This window comes from Indicator indicator, chromosome 1 (genome assembly GCF_027791375.1).
Source record: "Indicator indicator isolate 239-I01 chromosome 1, UM_Iind_1.1, whole genome shotgun sequence".
NCBI classification, from domain to species: domain Eukaryota; kingdom Metazoa; phylum Chordata; class Aves; order Piciformes; family Indicatoridae; genus Indicator; species Indicator indicator.
Genome location: NC_072010.1, coordinates 128,195,070 through 128,220,574, shown reverse-complemented (window position 1 = coordinate 128,220,574; position 25,505 = coordinate 128,195,070). Strand labels below are relative to the sequence as shown.

The 25,505-nt window shown below is 46.0% G+C and overlaps 1 protein-coding gene across 1 annotated transcript in view; it reads left to right on the top strand.

The window, feature by feature from the left end:
* Positions 1–239: 239 nt before the first annotated feature.
* The window catches only part of MBTPS2 (membrane bound transcription factor peptidase, site 2), a 43,281-nt gene continuing 18,015 nt past the window's right edge, over positions 240–25,505 (top strand). Inside the window, exons 1-5 of the mRNA XM_054385673.1 lie at positions 240–314; positions 6,895–7,043; positions 9,099–9,237; positions 14,145–14,248; positions 19,268–19,395. Coding sequence (XP_054241648.1) covers positions 240–314; positions 6,895–7,043; positions 9,099–9,237; positions 14,145–14,248; positions 19,268–19,395 — 595 coding nt within the window. The remainder of the gene's footprint in view (positions 315–6,894; positions 7,044–9,098; positions 9,238–14,144; positions 14,249–19,267; positions 19,396–25,505) is intronic.

Genomic DNA, 25,505 nt, shown 5'->3' with positions numbered 1-25,505 from the left:
CACCCCTCAGCGGAGGGGCGGCCCGCACACCGCGCACGCGCAGGGCCCCGCCTGGCGCCGGGCCCCGCTCCCCAGCGCGCGAGGGCGTGACGTCACCCCGCCTCCCGCCCTCACGCGACGCGCTGCCCGGGAGCGTCCGACCGGGCAGTAGAGCTGATAAAGAAAGGTTCCGGGAGACGTTTAGTTCCGGGGGCTCCTCCGCATGAACCGCGGCCACCGCCACCGCCTCGGCTGCAACAATGATCCCGATCCCGGTGGTGGTGTGCGTGCTAGGGGGCTGGTGCGCCATCTACCTGGCGGATACGCTGCTCAAGGTGAGGGCTGCGGACGTAAAGCCGAACGGGAGCTCTTGGCCAGTGCACGCCGTGGCGGGATCGCCGCTTCCCGCCTTGCACCCCGTCCGGGCCGGCGGGAGGGCATCGGCAACCCCATTCATCCCGGGCGGGGTCTGGAGTCGCCACTGGGAAGAGGCCTCCCTGACTCGCCCACCCTCCTAAGCAGGGCTGGCCACGACTCCCCTTCTACCCGCCTCACTGGGAGGGAGGCGTCGCTGCCCTGTCCGAGCCTACAGGCCCTAGCTGGCGGCGCCCGGCCTCTGCCGTTCAAATTTAACGTTCAGCGCGAAGCTCGGGCCGTTCAGCCCCTGGCCGGGGGATGGCAGGTGCCGGGGCCGGTCAGACTTGGAGCCGAGGAGACGGCCGCAGGCCAACCCTACCCGCCCCGGGCTGTTCCAAGCTCCGCGGACGGTGTAGTTGTCGGCGAAGCTGTTGTGCAGCCCCCCCCTCAAGGGGCTGAGGCGATCCTTTCGCCGAGGGCAAGCCGCCTCGCCTTAGAAACGGGGCCCTTCTGCCCTGCAAGCAACCAGCAGGGGTGCCTAGTGAGGTGGTGGTTTGCTTCCGCCCATCACTGAGGCTGGAAAACGCCTCTCGGCCGACTGCAGAGAGATTTCGCATATGTGTTAAAGGACTAAAGCTGGGAAATACTAAGGAAGACAACTCGCAGCCTAGTGCTGAAATAGTTCTGTGGCACTCTGATGTGCTTCATGGAGTGTAAAGTATTATTGTCAGTTAGTTATCTTTAAACCCCCCTTAATTTATAAGTTTGCTGTGTAGACTATGTGTTTTGTAACGATTATTCTAAAACTGCCGTGTGTAAAAACATAACAGGATTTTTCTTTTTTGCTTTTGAAGGTCCTTAGTTTTACTGCCAAAGAAAAATAAAAAGGCAGAACTCAGTACAAACACTTTAAAAAGATCTAAAATTAAATCTTGACAGTGTTCTAAGACATTTTGTAAGTATTTGCAAGACATTTTCCTTCCTGATGAAGAGGGGAAAGTTTGACCAGAACATGCACCAACAAGGCATCGTCCATTCTATCTGCAGATGTATTTGTGCAATGCATAAATTTCATTAAGTGTTTTGGGGTTGGGTTTTTTTTCGTTTGTTTGTTTGTTTTTTTAAAGCTAGAGAGGTACCATTTCTAAGAGAAGACTGAAGTGGCAAAGTATGTGTGCAAAACGAGATGGTTAAAGAGGAGGAAAAAGTGGAAACCTTGATCTGCTTTTGACAGGGCAGGGGGAGTTGGACTCAATCTCTGGAGGTCCCTTCCAACCTCTTAACATTCTGTGATGCTGTGTAATCTGGGGGGGGGTTGCATTAACATTACACTCCAGTTTCTGCCAAGTGCAGATTATAGAATTGTTAGGGTTGGAAGGGACCTCAAGGTCCAACTCCCCATGCCTAGCAATTTCAAAGTCACAAATGGTTCATCTTTGTCATTCCTGGTAAATATAAGAAGAAACAGGAGAAAACTTGGAAAAATAAATGGCTCCCCCTGCTGCTAGTGTTTGGAGAGCTTAAACAACGAGAGCTGTTAATTGCCAAATACTAGTCTGTACATAATGACAAAAAATACAGGATTTTTGCAAATTTTATTGCATCAAGTATCTATTGTGTGTTTAGAAGCAGGCATGGCATTACTTTGAAACACATTAGAAGACAGGATAGATCCCAGGAAAACATTCTTCTTACTGTAGCCAGAGGTCAGCCAACAGACTGGTTTTATCCTGCCGTCTGTGTCTGATGAAGAATCTGAAGTGTGAAGCAAGAGCTGAATTCAGGTAGCAGAGCTGTTGTGCCACTATGCTGAGACCCATTGGTACAATGAGATTCTGAAGATCCCTTTGAGCATCAAAGTAATTATGTTCTGTGAAATAATTCTCTTCTGCTTTTCTTGTTACAACTTGGAGTAGATCTTAACAGCAACACAGGACAAAAATCAAAATCAAACTCACGTTCTTTGGAGCTAACTTAGTGCCTGATTTTTGTGGAAAAAGAAGAGGGAATGCCTGGAATGCTATCTAGCAAGGAAGAGAGCCCAGGGGTTAAAATTTAACTTTGATCTTGTAAATATAAGTTGACAAAGCTTGTTAATCAGCAGGAAGTATGAGGGAGCTGTTGGGGTTTTAGTGACCTTACTGGTTGATCTCATGTGTGTGCCTCTAAATGATAAGTTTCACTATGAGCACCACAGCCAAACCAGAGTTTGGATTAAATAACCAGATTTATATGATTAGGCAACTTTGAGTTGCTTGGTTTATTACTGGTGCTGTAAATTTCCCACCACATTCATAACCTGAGGCTATTACCAGCTGTGGCAAAAGACAATCCTTGCATAAACCTCAAATCACTCACAGTTTAGTTACACCAAATGGACCTAGAGTGAGCATGAGTGAAAAAAATAATAGAGGAGTACTTGTCCATGTGTGTTTCTGGAGATATTTTGGGCAAGAGAAGGATGTGTGCTGCACATTGCAGCTGATGTTTATTCTGTAAACTTGTTAAATGTGCAACATTTCCTGCTCAGCTTGTTCCCAGTTTGTTCAGATTTCAAAGATTTTGTTAGGCTGGCTGACTCTTAGAAAGTCTACAATACAGAAGGCATAACTGTGTACATGACTTCACGTGATATTGCTAGAGTTGCATTATAAAATACATTTGTGTTAGCAAAATATGCTAATTCGAGCTGGGATTTGGGGTTTTAAGTCCATCTTGGTACTCTTAATTGAATCACTGGCATGGAGGTTTCTATTGAAGCTAGAAAGGGAAACATGAAGGCAGACCCCTACATTCCTGCTCCCCAGCATGTGAAATCATCCCATTTTATTCTGCCTGAAGGATCAGGAATGAGCAAAGGGTAGGAGGTTGTTCTTCCTTCTGCTATGGGAATTAAAAGGATTATTAGACACAGCCAGTCAAGGTTAGCCTTCAGCTTTTGAGGTCATGGAGCTGTAATGGTTCAGAGCTCTTGGAAGAGATTTTGTCAGCAGAGAATGTGAAGGACTCCTGCTTGCTGGCAGGTATTTATGGAGTTCCTGGAGTGTTTAGCAGTATTATTTTGAAGGCTTGCATAGATAAAAAAAAGGAATTGCTGTCATAAGTAACAAAGATCACTTAGAACTCTTAAATAAGCAAGGCCAAGACCTGTGTGGAGGAAGTTTGCAATGCAATACAGGATACCAACATACCTCCTACCAGGGCATGAGGGGGTGTGTGGTGATGTGATGATCTTACTGGGCTCAGGACAGAAGGAGCAAATGTTTGCATGTATTTTTGCAAAGGGATGCAGTCATTTAGTGATCATGAATGCCATTTGCATAACATCTGAGGAAAATGTAAATGGAAAACGAATTCTTCTGCCTTTTTAATTTTTTTTTCTTCCCCGTTTGGTAACTCTGTGCTCAGTAATCTCATATTTCTCATGGAAAATTTGGGGGCTTTTAAATTCATGCCTTGCTAGAACAGTGGGGCTGTGATGTGGTTGGAATGAATTTGAAGGGAGGAATTTATGGCATTTCTAGGCGGGAAAAAAAGGGGGGTTGCATGTGATAAAAGGAACACATTTTTAAGCTGCCGAATCAATATGTCCAATTAGCTTTAACATAATAATATGTGGTTGACTGAGTTGTTTTTTTTTTTTACTCTCTGTGAATGAATAGGATGCACTTAATTCCCAGAAGACATTTTCTCATATCAGAGGTACTTAATGCCATATATGGCTTTGTTCTTAATTATCTGGTAGATGATGTGAGAAGATTTTGGTTTTTTTACAAATGTAATCATTAATTTTACAAATGTAATCATCCTCCTGATCTGTTAAGGTTAGCAAATGCTGGGTAAGCAAAGGCTGATGTGGTTGTGGATGCTAAACTTAGTAGTGTCATAAGGAGTAACTAGTGTTGATTGACTACATTACAAAGAGAATTTCTGTCAGTCCCCTCAGCTGACTGAACAAAAATGTGGCTGAAATCAGTGGGGTGAAGAAAGAAATGACACAGAAATGTGTAGGCAGAAAGGATAAATGATGTAATAGGTGATAGAGGAGCAATGGTCTGAGTAAATGGGTCTTGCTTCCTAGGAACATCATTACTTGAAGTAGGTTTTTAGTGTGAAAATGTTAATTAATTCACAGCAAAGTGAGAAAAGCTATGAATGTAGTTCACAGGCTCACAGGATGTTAGGGGTTGGAAGGAACCTCTGGAGATCATCCAGTCCAACCTCCCTGCCAGAGCAGGAGCAGAGAATCCAGCACAGGTCACACAGGAACACATCCAGACAGGGCTGGAAAGGCTCCAGAGAAGGAGACTCCACAACCTCTCTGGGCAGCCTATTCCAGGGCTCTGGGACCCTTACAGTAAAGAAGTTCCTCCTCATGTTGAGGTGGAACCTCCTCTGCTGGAGTTTATATCCATTGCCCCTTGTCCTGTCACAGGGTGAAACTGAGCAGAGCACTCAGCCTTCAGATATTTATAGACATTGATCAGATCCCCTCTCAGTCTTCTCCTCTTCATACTAACCACCCCCAGGTCTCTCAGCCTCTCCTCATCAGGCAGTCTCCAGTCCCTTCAGCATCCTTGGAGCCCTCCCTTGGACTCTCTCCAGCAGATCCCTGTCCCTCCTGAACTGGAGAGCCCAGAACTGGATGCAATATTCCAGATGAGGTCTCAGCAGGGCAGAGTAGAGGCAGAGGAGAACCTCCCTGGCTCTGCTGGCCACACTCCTCTGAATGCCCCCCAGGACCCCCTTGGCCTTCTTGGCCCCCAGGGCACATTGCTGTCCCATGCACAACTTGTCCACTAGGACTCCCAGGTCCTTCTCCACAGGGCTGCTCTCCAGCAGATCACCTCCTAACCTGTGCTAGTTGTGTAAGAGGAGACCCTCCTTCCCCACCACCCCTTCAACAGTGTAGGAGGAATGCAAGGAACTTGGCAAGTTCTAAATTTGTTTAAAGAACCAGAGATGACTGCCAAAAACTTGTGAAGATCCTCCTGGGGGAGGAGAGGGGAGTCTGTTGTGAACTACACATTCACAATGTCATCAGTAGCTGCTGCTGCTGCTGCTGCTGCTTGTAAGGAAACTTGGGAGCCATGTTCCACTTCAGATAGCTTTGAAGGCTTGTCTGGGTTATGTCAGAGATATTCCTGCTTTGGGAACTGCTCAAGGTTAGAAGGCTGAAAGCTCTGCCAGGCTTTTCCTGAGCTTGAGTTCCAAGCACCATGTAATATAAAGCAGCCATTGCAAAACTCCATCTATCAGTCTGTAATATCAGATAATACTGCAGAGAAGTAGTAAACATATAGTTAATGGGTCACATTCCTCATCAAGGGAAATCTTTGGAGCTACTAAGACATTCTAGGAGAATCTTGGAATGCTGGGAAGTTGTAGTGAAGTTGCTGTTGCAGTATGGGTGGATTATTTTAAATTCCTTCTGGCTTTTTGTTAGTGTGATCAGGTATTTCAGAGTCTCTAGCAGACTGAGTCCTTGTGTCAGAAAAGTAGACCTCATTTTTACCCTCTCTAAAGGGTATCCACAGTCCTGATCCATGTCTCACCAACCCATTAGAAATATTTTCTTTTCATCTGAAGCTAAAAGAAGCATTTTTCTTTATTATAGTTTTAAAAATACTGCATGAGCAGCAGGATGAGGGAGGGGATTCTGTCCCTCTATTCTGTTCTCCAGTTAGAGCACTGCATCCAGGTCTGGTGCCCCCAGCAGAAGAGAGACATGGAGCTACTGGAGCAGTTCCAGAGGAGGCCACAAAGATGATCAGAAGGCTGGAGAACCTCCCCTGTGGGGACAGGCTGAGAGAGTTGGCGCTGTTCAGCCTGGAGGAAAGAAGGCTCTGGGACACCTTAGAGCAGCCTTCTAGTACTTGCAGGAGGCTACAAGAAAGCCAGGGAGGGACTTTTTACAAGGGCTGGGAGTGATAGGATGAGAGGGAATGGATTGAAACTTGAGGAGGGCACATTTAGCCTGGAAATTAGGAAGAAATTCTTTCCAGTGAGGGTGGTGAGACACTGGAACAGATTGCCCAAGGGGGTGGTGGTTACCCCCTCCCTGGAAGTGTTCAACAGCAGGTTGGATGAGGCCTTGAGAAACCTGATCTAATGGAAAGTGTCCCTGCCTGTGGTAGGGGCATTGGAACTGGATGATCTTCAAGGTTCCTTCCAACCTAAACCATTCTATGAATCTATGAATGAATGAATCTATGAAAACAGTTGCACAGAGAAAAAAAAATCCACAAACAGTTCAGTCTCAAGCCTTCTAACCATGAGACTACTGAAACTGATTTAAGACTATGAAAGATATTTATCGGATGACATTGGATACTTGATCTGTTTCACAGTCCTGGCACCGGCACAACTTTTTTTCATATTCCATGTCAGACCTACCTATCATATGTCAAGATATAAATAACGTGCAGGATATTTACCTGAACGTCTGCATCTATTGTTGTATCAACACGTCCCATTTACTGCTTGGCCACAGGACACAACGTCTTCCTAGGATGTTTTTTTTTTTTTTGATCAAACTGATTTCCCATTGTTTTGCAGTCATCCAGCTCTCTGAAGGCATCTTATGAAGACTGGCTGCTGACATATGGCTTGAGTGTCTCTCCTTTTCACATGCGATGGCAAACGGCTCTCTTCAACCGCCAGTTCTACCACTGGGGGAGGTGGAAACCCAGATTGCTTTATTTATGGTATACATTCAGGACTTTCTTTTTTTTTCATTCTGTCAAATACAGTGGCAGCAACTTAACCACATCTCTGCCTTTCAGCCTTAAATGTAAAATAGATAGACATGGTTATTTATATCCCCTCTGCTCGGCTCTGGCGAGACCCCACCTGGAGTACTGCGTCCAGTTCTGGAGCCACTGTTACAAGAGGGATATGGACATGCTGGAAGGTGTCCAGAGAAGGGCTATGAGGTTGAGCAGAGAGGGCTGGAGCTGCTCTCCTATGAGGACAGACTGAGAGAGTTGGGGCTGTTCAGTCTGGAGAAGAGAAGGCTCTGAGGTGACCTTCTTGTGGCCTTCCAGTATCTGAAGGGGGCTACAAGAAAGCTGGGGAGGGACTTTTTAGGCTATCAGCTAGGGACAGGACTGGGGGGAATGGAATAAAGCTGGAAGTGGGTAGATTCAGATTGGATGTTAGGAAGAAGTTCTTCACCATCAGGGTGGTGAGACACTGGAAGAGGTTGCCCAAAGAGGTGGTGGAAGCCTCATGCCTGGAAGTTTTAAAGGTCAGGCTGGATGTGGCTTTGGGCAACCTGCTGTAGTGTGAGGTGTCCCTGCCCATGGCAGGGGCTTGGAACTGGCTGATCCTTGAGGTCCCTTCCAACCCTGACAATTCTGTGATTCTATGTATTCTCTGAAAATATAAAATGAGCAAGGTCTGAATTTCTTTTCATTTCCTATATTGCTGCCCTCAGTGAGGGACTAATAAAAAAAAAGAGAAGTCTGCTTTAGATTGGTTTCTCTCATGGAATGATTTTACTATTTCAGCCTGAAATAGTTCTATATCAGGCACAATTTTTTAATGCATGTAACTTATTACAGCAGAATGGTTCCACTAATCTCTTTAATTAACATTACAAGTACAGTTTGCTTAAAGTATATCTCCTAACTCCTAATGTGCTTCATTAAGGATGGTAAGAGAGCAATTTTGCTGCTGTGAGAGGAAAGAAAACTGGTAGTGATTTGAAGGGTTTTAGTTAGAAAATTATCTTTGTCACATCCTTCAACTACTGGGCAGTGCAAAACAATAATAATAGCAACAATAATAACAATAGCAGCAATAATAATAATAATATATCCCCACTGGGTGTAATTTGCAACTGTATTGAACTCTGATTTGAATAGGAAACAAAGTGGCAAGAAGACAAATGTGCTTTAAATCATCAAATTTTTAAATCTATGGTTGCTCTTTAAAAGAGGTGGAGTCTCCTTTATTATTCTTCAGCACTTTTTTTTTATTGTTTATGAGGAGGCTGCAAAATGTACAGAAAAAGCTTCGCTAAATGAGTGAGGTGTGCTGCTCCATCATTTGATCCAGGTCTCTAAATATGGGATGGTGTCTGGAATGGGTCCAGAGGAGGGTCACAAAGAGGATCAGAGGGCTGCAGCATCTGCCCTACGGCAGCAGGCTGAGAGAATTGGGAATGAAAATCCTTATGGGATTGGAACTCCTCTGCTATGAGGACAGGGAGCTGGGGTTGTTCAGCCTAGAGAAGAGAAGGCTCCAGGGAGACCTTGTAGCAGCCTTCCAGTACCTGAAGGAGGCTACAAGAAGGCTGTAGAGGGGCTGCTTCCAAAGGCCTGCAGTGACAGGACAATGGGCATTGGCTTGAAACAAGAATTGCAGATTTAGATTGGATGTTAGGAACAAGTTCTGCACCATGAGGCTGTTGGAACACTGCAGTTGGGAGGTAGTAGAGGTCCCATCCCTGGAGATATTCAAGGTCAGGCTTGAGAAGGCTCTGAGCAATCTGATCTAGTTGAGGATGTCCCTGCTGACTGCAGAGAGTGTTTGAACTAGATGACCTTGGGAAGTCCCTTCCAACCCAGACCATTCTATGATCATTATTAGTTTCCTTTAGCTAATATTTTGGTCTGGGGTTTTTGCTAGCATTGGGTATGTTTTGCCATACGAGTTAGTTGTGCCCACTTGTGCTAAAGCAGTTACACATCTGGAGAATAGAATTTTGCCTTCTTGCAGCTTATGCACTGCTGTGTTCCCTTTGTTAACCTTTGCAGGTTCAACATAGGGATGGTGTTTGGTATAGTTGCCATGTTTGGCTCTGTTATTCTTCTCGGAAAGACTCTGATGCAGACGCTGACACAGATGCTCACCGAGGCCCCCAGAGCCCAGAACGATCGGATGCTCCAAGTTGTGGTAAGTCTTCTCTCCTCTGGGCTTTAGCTAGCAGTTGTCAGCTGGGCACTTGAAGCCCAGAAAGTCAATGACATCCTGAGATGCAACAAGAGAAGCACAGCCAGCAGGGCAAGGGAGGTGATTCTCCCCCTCTGCTGCACTCTACTGAGACCCCACGTGGAGTACCAGGTCCAGTTCTGGAGCTACTATTACAGGAAGGATCTGGAGGTGCTGGAATGTGTCCAGAGAAGGGCCACGGAGATGAGCAGAGGGCTGGAGCTCCTCTCCTATGAGGACAGACTGAGAGAGTTGGGACTATTGAGTCTGGAGAAGAGAAGGTTCCAAGAAGACCTTCTTGTGGCCTTCCAGGATCTGAAGGGGGCTACAAGAAAGCTGGGGAGGGACTTTTGAGGGTGTCAGGGAGTGATAGGGCTTGGGGGAATGGAGCAAAACTAGAAATGGGTAGATGCAGATTGGATGTTAGGAAGAAGTTCTTCCCCATGAGGGTGGTGAGAGACTGGAACAGGGAGGTGGTGGAAGCCTCATCCCTGGAGGTTTTTGCAGCCAGGCTGGATGTGGCTGTGAGCAACCTGCTGTAGTGTGAGGTGTCCCTGCCTATGGCAGGGGGCTTGGAACTGGCTGAGCCTTGAGGTCCCTTCCTAACAATTCTCTGATTCTATGAATCAGCTGATCTTAACCAACTTCTTAATGGGATATGTGATGCTTAAATCCTCTCATGCAAGAATAACCTAACTGCTGATACAGATCTAGATAAGAAATTGCTGGTTTGTTAGCAGCCTTAAAAGTGGGGAGTGGAGGCATTAAAAGAGGGGAGGACAAAACAAAAACAAACATATGGAAGAGTTTATATTAGAAATTCTCTGGAGCAAGAATTGCCTAGTACCTTTGAAAAGCCCTGAAGTGCTAAGAATACAAAACAGAGGTAAGAATTTGCTTTGAGCTGTGCAATTTAGAGACACTGGTGCCCTTGAAGTTTGCAAGGCACATCCATAATCCACAAGAAGGTCCTCTTCAATTTATTACAATGCAAAGAAATGTCTGGAAAAAGAAAGATGTGTGAAGAGCTTTGTCTGACAGTGGAAGCAAAGTTTCAGTAGTGAGGAGTTGGCATATTTTTTTGATTGGGCAAGGACGTCTTCCTTAATGTACAGTGTGAAATTGAAAGTGCTGTTTCTGGCAGTGTCTAGCCAGCAGCTTAATAACAATGGATTTAATTGTTTTATGGATTTCTGATGAAATCTCAGGAGAGCTTGCAAATACTTTTTTTCTTCCTGTGCAAGGCAGTAATAGAAGAACTGATACTGCTTTGCAACAATTTTAAAATGGAAGGATTCACAGGATCAGAGGATCAGAGGATGTTAGGGGTTGGAAGGGACCTCTGGAGATCATCAAGTGCAACCTCTCTGCCAGAGCAGGACCAGAGAATCCAGCACAGGTCACACAGCAACACATCCTGACTTGAAAGTCTCCAGAGAAGAAGACTCCACAACCTCTCTGGGCAGCCTGTTCCAGTGCTCTGTGACCCTCACAGTAAAGAAGTTCCTCCTCATGTTGAGGTGGAACCTCCTGTGCTGAAGTTTCCATCCATTGCCCCTTGTCCTGTCCCAGGGCACAAGTGAGCAGAGCCTGTCCCCTCCTTCCTGACCCCCAGCCCTCAGATATTTATAGACATTGATCAGGGTCCCTTTCAGTCTTCTCCACTCCAGACTAAAGAGCCCCAGGTCTCTCAGCCTCTCCTCACCAGGCAGTCTCCAGTCCCTTCAGCATCCTTGTAGCCCTCCCTTGGACTCTCTCCAGCAGATCCCTATCCCTCTTGAACTGGGGAGCCCAGAACTGGATGCAATATTCCAGATGGGGCCTCACTAGGGCAGAGTAGAAAGGGAGGGGCACCTTGTTTTCCTAAGAGTGCAGAAAGTCCTATGAGATTGCTTTGCCCTCTGCTGAGTGGGTTAGAGCAGGGGTGCCAAACCATTTTACTTTCTTTACATTCCCAGCAGGCCCAGTGAACAGGAGTGAATTGTGAATTGTGTGCTGCCTTGAGCATACTCTGAGTGCTGACTGCATGCAGCTAGACTTGAAAAGTTGCTTGAGTGCAGGAAGCCTGCGTGTGCCATAAACTCAGTGCCTTTGGGATGGTTTGTGTCTGTTGCACACATGCAGGGTGAATAGAGCAAATGCAGTGTGTGTTGGCAAGAGCAGGCCACAAGAACTGCTGGCACTGCCACTGCAGTGGACCCCTGCCTGCAGGCTGCTCCTGGGTTATCTCTAGAAGCACAGGAGCAGGCAGTCTGTGCAGCCAGCAGAGCATAAGTTGAACATGAGACAGAAAATGGTTAGTTTGCCTGCCAGCAGGGTCTATCCTAAGCATGTATAGAATCATAGAAGAGAATCATAGAATGGTCCAGGCCAGGAGGGACCTCCAAAGGTCATCCAGTCCAACCTCCCCACAGCCAGCAGGGACATCCCCAACTAGATCAGGTTGCCCAGGGCCTCGTCAAGCCTTACCTTGAATATCTCCAGGGATGGGGCCTCAGCCAGCTCCCTGAGCAACCTGTTCCAGTGTTCCACCACCCTCACAGTGAAGAACTTCTTCCTAACATCCAATCTCAATCTCCTCTTCTCTAGTTTGAAGCCATTGCCCCTTGTCCTGTTACTGCAGGCCTTTGTAAACAGTCTCTCTCCATCCTTCCTGTAGCCCCTTCAGGTACATGACATTCTGGAATAAGAAAAGTCTCCCTCACATCTCCCATTTTCTCAGCTGATTACATCACAGTCTCACAGTATATCAGAGGTTGGAAGGGACCTCAAGAGATCATCAGGTCCAACCCCTCTGCCACAGCAGGATCATTTAGGGTAGTCTGCACAGGAATGCATCCAGGTGGGCTTTGAAAGTCTCCAGAGAAGGAGACTCCACAACCCCCCTGGGCAGCCTGTTCCAGTTCTCTGTCACCCTCACTGTGAAGAAGTTTCTCCTCATGTTGAGGTGAAACCTTCTATGTTCAAGTTTGTCTCCATTGTTCCTTGGCTTATCACTGTGCACCACCCAAAAGAGCCTGGCCCCCTCCACTTGACCCCCACCCTGCAGATATTTATACACATTTATGAGATCCCTTCTCAGCCTTCTCTTCTCTAGACTAAATAGCCCCAGGGCTCTCATTCACTCTTCATAGGGATCTATCCACTACTATCTACATGGATCTATCCACTTTTGTGACACCAAAGTGGCCATTTGCAATACATTGCTCTTTGGAGAAAATAACATAGGAGGCAACCAAAGTAAAGCTGAGCCTTTGGAATTGAGCTACTGTGAATTGGAGCTATGAAAACAGAAATCTAGGATCATGTTCACAGTTTCAAAGTGGAATTGTTTTCTCAGTGGCTGCCTGAAAGCAAGGACACTGCAAAAGATGTTATGTATGGGGATAATGTAATGGCATTTATGGGGATAAGGTTACTTCTCCTAACTTAACTTGTGATTCTATTTTCTTCTTTCATTTCTGAATGGTCACAGTTGTGTAATTCTGCCTCTGTTGTATAACTGAAGAGTTCCAGTAGCCTTTTTTTGAGAGGAATGTGCTAGCATAAGTTGACACTGAAAGGTGACCATTGTGTGCTTGCAAAGAGGTGAAGTAAGGAGAACCTTCTTCTCATTTAAATTAGTGTCCAGTTTTGGGCTCCCCAGTGCAAGGGAGACAGGGATCTGCTGGAGAGAGTCCAACAGAGAGCTATGAGGATGGCTGTGAGACTTGAACATCTCTCTCTGAAGAAAGACTGAGACACCTGTGGCTGTTTAGTCTGGAGAAGGCTGAGAGGGGATCTTACCAATGTCTTTAAATATCTGAGGAATGGGTGTCAAGGTGAAGGTGAATCCTACAGACAGGCCAGGAGTTTTTGCCCATAGCATCTCTTTTCTGCCACTGAATTGCAGTTCATGTCAGCTGTGAGTGATGGTAGTGGACAACACTTTGCCTTGAAGCAGGACAACTGTGGAGCAAACAGGAGACCTGCTGCAGAGCAAGCAGCAGAAGTGGCCTTATCATCCCACTGCAGCAGAGCTGCTGAGAGGGCATGGGAACTGAACAGGAGGAAAGAGAGAGGATGCTTCCTCATTCACTGACTTGTGACTGCTCTGAAGCCTGTCTGGAGGCAGTTGGTGTCTCATGACTAGTACAGGGAAAGACTTGGGGAGCAGTGGGAATCCCCAGCAACAGGAGGGATTTGAGGGGCTTGCCTGTAATGGATTACATCAATTCAAGCAGCATATTCATTTCAAGCACTTTGGGTTTTTAAAGGTTAAATTGCGATATGTAGACCACCAAAACTGGAACAGCAGACAAAAATGACACAGTTTGTGAGCTTGTAAACTTGGGACAATCCCATGAGCTGGATAGGGAGGGAGAAGGGACACACAGTTCCAGTTGTAGGCTCATGGTTTGAACTTCTAGGGTTCACAGTGCTGTAAGGGCCATACAATTCTTAATTCTTAATCTTCTCTCCAGCTACATGACTGGCTGCAGGAGGTGTAAACCAATGCTCACAGTTGCCAAGCCTTTTTGTTTTGAGTGGGAGGCTGTGTACATGTTACAAGCTCCTCAAACTTAATATAGAGTAGGACATACTCAGCCAGGGCTGTGGGGAATAAGTAGGGCAGGGAGAAGGATTTTGCTCCTGGAAAAAAAGGCTTTTCAACCTTCAACAAAAGAATAGGTATTTCATATATATTCCATGTATTTTGAAGTATTGAGAGAAGAGATACCAGCTGATAGTGCTGCATGGGAATGGCTCCTGTTCTGTTGCATGGCTGAAGAAGCTGATTGAGAACAGCAAGTTTCAGGGCAGAATTATTTGTCTTTGTACCTCTTGGTTTCCTCCCTTGTTTTGTTTTGTTGTCATGCCCACATTAACAGGTGCCTGGTGTAAATTTGCCTGTCAGCCAGCTGACCTATTTCTTCTCTGCAATCCTCATCAGTGGTGTGATACACGAAGTCGGCCATGGGGTGGCAGCTATTCGGTAATACAAACTGCTTTTCTCTTCCTGTCTCCCCAAACAACCTCATATGCCAGAGCATTTGCTTACAGGTGGATGTTAGACAGAAACACAGAATGTGAGGGGTTGGGAGTGACCTCCAAAGCTCACCCAGTCCAACCCCCCTGCCAGAGCAGGAGCACCCAGAGCAGGTCACATAGGAGCACAGCCAGGTGGGTTTGGAATGTCTGCAGAGAAGGAAACTCCACAACCTCTCTGGCACCCTCACAGGGAAAAAGTTTTTCTGTCTGTTCCTGTGGCACCTCCTCTGCTCCAGCTTGGACCCAGTGCCCCTTGTGCTGTCATTGGACATCACCCAGCAGAGCCTGGCTCTGTCCTCCCCACACTGCCCTGCACATCTTTATAAATATGAATGAGGTCACCTCTCAGGCTCCTCCTCTCCAAGCTCAAGAGCCCTCAGCTCCCTCATCCTATCCTCATAAGGAGGATGTTCCATGCCCTTCATCATCTTTGTGGTTCTGTACTGGACTCTCTCAAGCAGTTCCCTGATGTCCTTCTAGAACTGAGGAGCCCAGAACTGGACACAATATTCCAGATGTGGCCTCAGCAGGGCAGAGTAGAGGGAGAGGAGAACCTCTCTTGACCTACTCACCACAGCCCTTCAAATCCACCCTAGGATTGGCCTTCCTGGCCACAAGGGCACTTTGCATTGATTTCTCTAGAGACTCTGTTTCTCCTGTATTTCATAGCTTCCTTAGATTCTGAGGGTGTGCAGTTAAGGGTAGAGTTTTAATACAATGTTTATTCTACAGATGATAAGAAAGACTTTTGCTCTTCAAATGATCAGGTTGAAAACAATGCTTCTTTTGAGTGGTTTTCTTTTGCACATGGCAATTGCATTTCTGTACCTGTGACACTTGAAGAGGACCCGTGTGCTGCTGCACAATGGTACTTTAAAAGAGTTCTTTAAATTGATTTGTTTAAACTTAGCTTGTGAAGTTTACTGCCAGCAAGCTGAAGCAGTAACTCAGTTAAATGTGGTTTGCCCCTCTTAACCCCACCAAGATGTTAATGTTGGTCAAAGATGATTATTTTTAATGTCACAACTGGGATGATTACTTCATTAAGAAGTGCAGAGTCCTGCATCTGGGGAGGAATAACAGCAGGCACCAGGACAGACTAGGTGTCCACCTGCTGGAAAGCAGCTCCATGGAGAAAGACCTTGGAGTCCTAGTGGACAGCAAGTTCTGCATGGGACAGCAATGTGCCCTTGTGGCCAAGAGAGCCAATGGGATCCTGGGGAGCATCAAGAAAAGTGTGGCCAGCAGGGCTGGGGAGGTTCTTCTGCCTCTCTGCTCTGCCCTGCTGAGACCACACCTGGAATATTTTGTCCAGTTTTAGGGCTCCCCAGTTCAAGAGAGACAGAGACCTGCTGGAGAGAGTCCAAGGGAGAGCCAGGAGGATGATTGCAGGACTGGAACATCTCTCCATTTTCTTCTCTTGGAGCTGTTGGAGTGAGTCCAGAGGAGGGTCACAAAGATGATCCAAGGGCTGCAGCACCTCTGCTATGAGGACAGGCTGAGGGAGCTGAGGGTGTTCAGCCTGGAGGAGAGAAGACTCCAGGGGAACCTTAGAGCTGCCTTCCAGTAGCTGAAGGAATCCTACAGGAAGGCTGGAGAGGGACTTTTCATAAGGGTGTCTAGCAACAGGACAAGAAAGGATAGTGTGAAGCTGAGGGAAAGGAGGTTTAGACTGGATCTTAGGAAGAAGTTCTTCAGTATGAGGGTGGTGAGACTCTGGAATAGGCTGCCCAGGGAGGCTGTGGATGCCTCCTCCCTGAGGGTATTCAAGGCCAGGTTGGATGAAGCCTTGAGCAGCTGAGTCTGGTTGAGAGGTGTCCCTGCCCATGGCAGGGAGGTTGGAGGAGATGAGCTCTGAGGTCTGTTCCATCCTAAGCCATTCTCTGATTCTTCCCTCTGTACCTCCTACCCAAGTCATGAAATCATGGCTAGACATTAGGCTGCCTGTTACTCATTGGTAGCATGGAGAGGTCTGCTGAGTTAACTCCAGGGAATTAATGTTTCACTGCCTTCTGAACCATTTCATGTAATTCTGTGTCTCCTCTTCTTGTGTCTGCACAATAAATAAATAGATGTGAATCAATTCCATGCAAAGCCCAGTGTACTGGCTCAGTAAGGATAATGGGATTAGCTGATCCATGCCTGGCTTATCTGGGGATAATAATTGGAATGGAATTGTCTTGGAACATGATTGTCATGCCTCTGTAAGTCCCTCAGGAAGTTTTTAGCTTCATGAAAACTTGATTTAGTTGTTCCAAAAAGTGACCATTTAAAGGAATTGTATAAGCTCTAAAGCATATCTGTGTGCATTTATGTATGTGTGAATTTAAATCATTAAATCTGAATTAAAAATAGTTAAATAGCAGTTGTCAAACAATAACACTGTTGTTTACTGTTTGACAACTGCTATTTAACTATTGTTTATTTAGATTTAATTATTTAAATATGATTTAAATAGCATTTGGCCTTTTAACCTTGTGCTGGTTTGGGGCCAGACAGATCGTCTCTTGCCCCGAAAGGGACAAAAGAATGAGACTCACACAAACGGATTGGAGAGTGATGGAAAGTTTAAATGGAAAAGCAATTGGTGAAGCTACAGAAAAACTACAAACTACAAAGCATAGTGACAAAGAGTATCCCAAAGCGTACAGAACCCCTCACAGAATTCCCAAAGCTTCCCAATCCTTCCCTTCTTCCCACCTGAGGGTAAACCCAAACCCCCCAGGGCTCTTTCTTCCCCCTCCCGCTGCTAGGCAAGTCTCAGGCTGGCCAGGTCTGAGACTGCCCCCCCCTCCATTCTCCTCCTGGCATTAGGCCTAGACAGGCCTAAGAGGCCTTGAGGATACTCCCCCGGCATTACCCGATAAGAGAGGACATCTCCCGTGGGAGCAGAGAGGGAAGAAAGAGGAAGAGAATGACTTTGCAGATGGCCTTATAGGGTGCAGGATTTATGGGTAGAAATACGTCGTTTCCTGTGTCCACCCCTGTGGGTGGGCACCCAGGACACCAGAGGTGTATCTCATGCGGCAGTGGCAGGGGGCACCCAGCCTGAACTGCCACAAACCTGTTCACTTGTTTTGATTTTTTTTTTTTTCCCCCCAAGTGACCTATCTCTAATTTTTGTAAGTTTAAAATTTCCTCTTAATTTCATTTAGGAGAAACAGAGAAATGATGAATTGCAGAAATCTCTTAAGTGTTTCTTGAAAAGGAAAGCAGGTTGCCAAGGGAGGTAGTTGAGGCCAAATCCCTGGAGATATTTAAGGTCTGGCTCAGGACATGTTCAAGGTCAGACTCAGGGCATATTGAAGGTCAGACTGAGAACATGTTTAAGGTCAGACTCAGGACATGTGTAAGGGTCAGACTCAAGACATATTTAAGGGTCAGACTGAGAACATGTTTAAGGTCAGACTCAGGACATGTGTAAGGTCAGACTCAGGACATATTTAAGGTCAGACTCAGGACATGTTTAAGGTCAGACTCAGGACATATTTAAGGTCAGACTGAGAACATGTTTAAGGTCAGACTCAGGACATATTTAAGGTCAGACTCAGGACATGTTTAAGGTCAGGCACAGGACATATTTAAGGTCAGACTGAGAACATGCTTAAGGGTCAGACCCAAGACATATTTAAGGTCAGACTCAGGACATGTTTAAGGTCAGGCACAGGACATATTTAAGGTCAGACTGAGAACATGCTTAAGGGTCAGACCCAAGACATATTTAAGGTCAGACTCAGGACATGTTTAAGGGTCAGACTCAAGACATGTTTAAGGGTCAGACTCAGGACATGTTTAAGGTCAGGCACAGGACATATTTAATGTCAGACTGAGAACATGCTTAAGGGTCAGACTCAAGACATATTTAAGGTCAGACTCAGGACATGTTTAAGGGTCAGACTCAGGACATGTTTAAGGGTCAGACTCAGGACATGTTTAAGGTCAGACCCAAGACATATTTAAGGTCAGACTCAGGACATGTTTAAGGTCAGGCACAGGACATATTTAAGGGTCAGACTCAGGACATGTTTAAGGGTCAGACCCAAGACATATTTAAGGTCAGACTCAGGACATGTTTAAGGTCAGGCACAGGACATATTTAAGGGTCAGACTCAGGACATGTTTAAGGTCAGGCACAGGACATATTTAAGGTCAGACTGAGAACATGCTTAAGGGTCAGACTCAAGACATATTTAAGGTCAGATTCAGGACATGTTTAAGGGTCAGACTCAAGACATGTTTAAGGTCAGACTCAGGACGTGTTTAAGGGTCAGACTCAAGACATGTTTAAGGTCAGACTCAGGACGTGTTTAAGGTCAGGCACAGGACATATTTAAGGGTCAGACTGAGAACATGCTTAAGGGTCAGACTCAAGACATATTTAAGGTCAGATTCAGGACATGTTTAAGGGTCAGACTCAAGACATGTTTAAGGTCAGGCACAGGACATATTTAAGGTCGTGCTCAACAAGGCTCTGAGCAATCTGCTCTAGTGGAGGATGTCCCTGCTCACTGCACAGAGCTGGATGACCTTTGGAGTTCCCTTCCAACCCAAACCCTTCTATCATTCTTCCAGCTACTTTTTCCTAGGTTACTTTGAAACAGCATCTTACAAGTTAGCTTTTTATTTATTTATTTAAAAGAAAAACATCCCCCAAATATGAAAATATGTGTTGACATGAAAGGGGTTTGTGGCTTTTTCAAGGTATTTTTGTGTGTTTCTGTTAGCAGGAGTCCGACATGAAGCTGAACTTAGCCTCCTGTTGTTTCTAACCAGGCAAACAAATGTGTGCTGCTCCAAAGGGGCAGAAAGCATCCTTTAAGGTTCATTGTCTTGCTCTTTATGTAAAATAAGTTAGTTTTATGGTTGCAGTTTTCATTATTCTAGTAGTCAGAAATGAGTTTGTCATTGGTTTGTTTACAGTGACACCACTGAGCTTGGCCTTTATTCTTTTCTTTTTTTGAAGAGAGCAAGTCCGGTTCAATGGGTTTGGCATTTTTATTTTCATTGTCTACCCTGGAGCGTTTGTTGATCTCTTCACAACCCACCTGCAGCTGATATCTCCAGTCCAGCAGTTAAGGATATTCTGTGCAGGTAATACTTTGTGATTTTTCATCAAACCTTTGCTTAGCACACTTACTTAATTTACATGTATCAGTTGTGTGTCCTTGACAAGGGATTGAAGGTTTAAAATGAAGAAGTACCAAAGCTTCTCTTTACCTGAAGGTGATCTTCCTGTTCTGAACCTAAATTGTAATTTCAGAAAATCATCTGATCATTACTGTTCATATTTTGCATTTCTAGAGGAGAGACATCATTCTTTAGGGGCTTACATCAGTACTGATTCCCTGTCAGGAGAAATGGTATCATATCCAAGCACAAGGAGGGTTAGGGGGTTAGGGTTAGGGGTTAGGATTAGGGTTGGGGGTTAAGATTAGGGTTAGGGAGTTAGGTTTAAGAGTGGTTCAAGAGCAGTCTGGAGGAGAAGGACTTGGGGGTGTCAGTTGGTGACAAACTCCCCAGGAGCCAGCAATGGTCCCTGGCAGCCCAGCAGGCAGCTGTGTGCTGAGCTGCATCCAGAGCAGGGAGAGCAGCAGCACAGGGAGGGGATTCTGCCCCTCTGCTCTGCTCACACCCCACCTGCAGCACTGCCTCCAGTTCTGGGGCCCGCAGCACAAGAGGGACAGGGAGCTGCTGGAGGAGGCCACAAAGAAGATCAGAGGGCTGGAGAACCTCCCCTGTGGGGACAGGCTGAGAGAGTTGGGGCTGTTCAGTCTGGAGAAAAGAAAGCTCTGGGAAGATCATAGAGCAGCCTTCCAGTATCTGAAGGGGGCTTACAAAAAAGCTGGGGAGGGACTTTTTAACAAGGGCCTGGAGTGACAGGATGAGGGGCAATGGCTTTAAGCTTGAGGAGGGCAGATTGAGACTGGAGATTAGGAAGAAATTCTTTCCAGTGATGGTGATGAGACACTGGAACAGGTTGCCCAGAGAGGTTGTGGTTGCCCTCTCCCTGGAGGTGTTCAAGGCCAGGTTGGATGAGGCCATGAGCAACCTGGGCTAGTGGAAGGTGTCCCTGCCCATGGCAGGGGGGTTGGAACTGGATGATCATCAAGGTCCCTTCCAACCTAAACCACTGAATCTATGAATCCATGAATCCTAGATCTTACTTAGTTGTATGTAAGAAATTCCAGTTGTGTGACTGGGGGAAAAGATGCAGTTCCTGACCTTCCTTTCTCATTAGAAAAAAAGTCCTACAGCAGCTCAGGAGCAGAAATTTCTCTGTTGCTCTGACATTTTATTATTTATAAATTTTTTTTTGCATGTTGTGTGGCCTAAGTAGCAAAACTTGGGATCACAGAAGGTGGAAAATACCCAGCCATATGAGAACATGACTTGCTGCTACAGGTGGACACCCTTGAGCAATTCACTGCCATTTTCTGCATTAGGAGCTGTCTGCTGATGTGATTTTTTTTTTTCAGCAGTATTGTGAGTGGCTTCCAGTGACATGTCAGTCATGTTATTATACAGGTCACTGTGTTTTTGGTGTTGCCATCAGGAGGAAATAAAGGCTAAAACACAACCAGCCAAAGAGAGGCACAGCTTATGGCTCCAGATAACCTCCAAATGTTTTTTGATTTGATGTTTCTCAGTCTCTAGCTCCTGGGAAGCAGAGCCTTGTAGCTGTGGGCAGTTAAACTGAGGCTGTGTTATGCTACCTGAACCACTTGTAGTACTGATTTCTACAGGCCAAGGTGCTGAAATAAAGACAGAAAAGTTAGCATCTTGGTTTGGTTCTTCATACTGATGATTGTCCCCTGCAGTAGAGAGTAGCCATCCTGTTGTAATTTTTGGGTGCTGATATTATTTCTTGAATACTGCAACTAAAACATTATATAGAGGCCTTTACCCTGGGCATACAGAAGCCTTTAGCAAAGCATATTTTCAAGCTTTCATAAATCAAGGAAATGATGCTTAATGTAGGTAAGTAAATACATCTTTATTTCAAATATTCCATTGAACCAAAAGCATTCACTCCTTTTGTGTGGGGCTTTTGTGAACCCCATTGCTCAAATTAATCCACAGGATCTCAGAGAATCACAGAAACATTCAGATTGGAAAAGAGCCTCAGGATCACCAACCATTAACCCTACCCTACAAGGCTCACCCCTAAACCACATCCCCAAGCACCACATCCAAACCACCTTCAAACACAACCAGGCTTGGGGACTCCACCACCTCCCTGGGCAGCCTGTGCCAATCCCTGACCACTCTGGCAGGGAAAAAATGTTTCTAATGTCCAGTGTAAACCTCCCCAGTCACAGCTTGAGGCCATTCCCTCTTGTTCTGTCACTAATTCCCTGTCAGAAGAGACCAGCAGCAGCCTCTCCACAACCTCCTTTCAGGTAGCTGTAGACAGCAATGAGGTCTGCCCTCAGCCTCCTCTTTTCCAAACTAACCATCCCCAGCTCCTTCAGTCTCTCTCCATCAGATTTCTTCTCCAGGCCCTTCCCAGCTTCCTTGCCCTCCTCTGCACTGCCTCCAGCACCTCCACATCTCTCTTGGATGAGGTGCTCAAAACTGGACACAATACTCCAGGTGTGGCCTCCCCAGAGCTGAGTGCCAGGGGACAATCCCCTCCCTGCTGCTGCTGGACACAGCATTGCTGATCCCAGCCAGGATGCCATTTCCATTTCCAGCTACTGTGAAGAACTGAAAAGAGGACATAGGGGTCGCTTACACACATTGGCTTCAAACTACAGAAGAGTAGATTTAGATTGCGTGTTAGGGTTCTTCACCATGAGGGTGGTGGAACACTGCAACAGGTTGCCCTGAGAGGTAGTTTAAGCCCCATCCCTGGAGATATTCAAGGTGAGGCTGGACAAGGCTCTGAGCAACCTGGAGGATGTCCCTGCTGACTGCAGGGGGTTTGGACTGGGTGACCGTCGGAAGTCCCTTCCAATCCAACCCATTCTATGATTCTATGTTGCAAGAGGGGTTAGCATCAATGGCTGCTAATCAGTCAGTCCAACAAATACCTGCATTATTAACAGCTGGTGATAGTGTTTGATAGTGACAAAATAGGACTTCCACTGTTCTGAGTTGTCAAAGCAGTTGAATGAAACTTTTCTCAGTCTCCTGAAGGTCTCCTGAAGGTCTGATTTTACAGAGACAGGCTTGCAGGTGTGTGTATGGCAGCTAAGTAGAATCATAGAATCAACCAGGTTAGAAGAGACCTCCAAGATCATCCAAGGATAGATCCAACCTATCACCCAGCCCTATCCAATCAACCAGACTATGGTACTGAGTGCCTCATCCAGGCTTTTCTTGAACATCTCCAGAGGTGGTGACTCCACCACCTCCCTGGGCAGCACATTCCCATGGCCAATCTCTCTCTCTGTGAAGAACTTCCTCCTCACATCCAGCCTATACCTCCCCTGGCACAGCTTGAGACTGTGTCCTCTTGTTCTGCTGCTGGTTGCCTGGGAGAAGAGACCAACCCCCCCTGGCTACAACCTCCCTTCAGGTAGTTGTAGACAGCAATGAGGTCTCCCCTGAGCCTCCTCTTCTCCAGGCTGAACACCCCCAGCTCCCTCGGCCTCTCCTCACAGGGCTGTGCTCCAGACCCCTCCCCAGCCTTGCTGCCCTTCTCTGGACACCTTCCAGCATCTCAACATCTCTCTTGAACTGAAGAGCCCAGAACTGGACACAGCACTCAAGGTGTGGTCTAACCAGTGCTGAGCACAGGGCAGGATGACTTCCCTGCTGCTGGCCACACTATTCCTGATGCAGGCCAGGATGCCATTGGCCTTCTTGGCCACCTGGGCACACTGCTGGCTCATGTTCAGCTGCTGTCCACCAGTACCCCCAGGTCCCTTTCTGCCTGGCTGCTCTCAGCCACTCTGTCCCCAGCCTGTAGCACTGCATGAGGTTGTTGTGGCCAGTGTGTAGAACCCTCACTTAGCCTTGTTAAATCTCATGCCCTTGGACTCTGCCCATCTCTCCAGCCTGGCAAGGTCCCTCTGCAGGACCCTCCTACTCTCCAACAGATCAACACCAACTCCTAACTTGGTGACATCTGCAAACTTACTGATGATGGAGTACAAGAGCTAGAGGACAGAATGGCATCAAGTATTACTTGTACAGCCCACCTCTACTCTGAGGCTTGAAGAGTGTTTGTTGTACAGCAGATGGCATCACGAGTTCAGGAATAGTGAGGAGTCTTCTTGTGAGCCCTGTGATATTTTTAGCTTGAATCTATGTCTAGGAGGTGAGAAGTGCTGCTGTGCATCACTTTCTTAGAATTAATCATTTGGATTATTTTTTGAGATCCTTTTTAAACATCTTTTGTCTTGGCCTTAGCAGAAGAAGGAGTTAAAGATCCATAAAGCACTTTTTGAAGGTCTGCTAAGGGTTGTGAATTGTTCCTTTTCAAGTATCAAGAAATAAGATACCCAAGGATGAGACTGGGGTAGCAAAATGAGATTGTTGGTGTGCTCAGCTGTGTGCCCCTCTCATTTCGAGCCTCTCATTTATTTCCCTATGGATTGCCTAGGATTAATTGGAAGCCTTTCTGTTTCAGGCTCTTCTGCTGTGTTCCACACAACAAAGTGTGGAGCCTGTGATACTAAGGCCCTTATCTTCCTAGCTGTTTGAAAGTGTTCCTCCAACAGTTCCAGCACCTCTTGTGTTATTTAATTTTCTTTTCCCATTACTCTCTCCAGCAGCTACGCTGTTACAAAGGAATTCTCTATTTCTGTCTTACATTTTGGTCCTTTCTAAAGCTGGAAAAAATAAAAATCGATTTTAACATAAAAAGGGAAAACTAAAACAGATTTTAACAAAAAAAGAGGAAATTAAAATGGATTTTAACAAAAAAGGGGAAACTAAAATGATTTTAATATAAAAAGGGGAAATTAAAATGGATTTTAACGTAAAAAGGGAAAACTAAAATGGATTGTAACAAAAAAAAGAGGAAATTAAAATGGATTTTAACATAAAAAGGGGAAATTAAAATGGATTTTAACATAAAAAGGGGAAACTAAAATGATTTTAACATAAAAAGGGGAAATTAGAATGGATTAAAAAAAAAGGGGGAAACTAAAATGGATTTTAACGTAAGGGGAAACTAAAATGGATTGTAACATGAAATGGGAAAAATAGAATTTTATTTTAACATAAAATGGGAAAATGAAAGTTTATTTTAACATAAAATGGTTAAAAGTAATTAAGTTCAAATATTTACTTAATACTTCTGCTTGTGTTGCACTTGTATGAGATAAAGAGAATGTAATGCTGAAACATTTTATCTGTGAGGTTCATAGATTCATAGAATTGGTTAGGTTGGAAGGGACCTTTAAAGATCACCCAGTTCCAACCCCCTGCCATGGGCAGGGACACCTTCCACTAGCCCAGGTTGCTCAAGGCCTCATCCAGCCTGGTCTTGAACACCTCCAGGGAGAGGGCACCCATGACCTCTCTGGGCAACCTGTTCCAGTGTCTCCCCACCCTCACTGGAAAGAATTCCTTCCCAATCTCCAGTCTCAATCTGCCCTCATCAAGCTTCAATCCATTCCCTCTCATCCTATCACTACAAGCCCTTGTCAGAAGTCCCTTCCCAGCTTTCTTGTAGCCTCCTTCAGGTACTCCTTCAGGCTGCTCTGAGGTGTTCCCAGAGCTGTCTTTTCTCCAAGCTGCACATCCCCAACTCTCTCAGCCTGTCCCCATAGGGGAGATTCTCCAGCCCTCTCATCATCTTCATGGCTTCCTCTGGGTCTGCTCCAGCAGCTCCATGTCCCTCTTTGCTGGGAGCCCCAAAACTGGATGCAGTCCTCCAGGTGGGATCTCCAGCCTGGCCTTCTGATGTTCTCAGAGTTCAGAGGCTTCCTTAAAGCTCCTCTACAATGTTTGTAAAGTAATGCACATGTTCTTTCATAACTCTGTTCACAAATTAACTTGTAGAATCATAGAATCATAGAAGAGACCTCAAGGCTCATCCAGTTCCAATCCGCCTGCCATGGGCAGGGACACCTCACACTACAGCAGGTTGCTCACAGCCACATCCAGCCTGGCTGCAAAACCCTCCAGGGATGAGGCTTCCACCACCTCCCTGGGCAACCTGTGCCAGTGTCTCACCACCCTCATGGGGAAGAATTTCCATCCAATCTGAATCTACCCATTTCTAGTTTTGCTCCATTTCCCCCAGT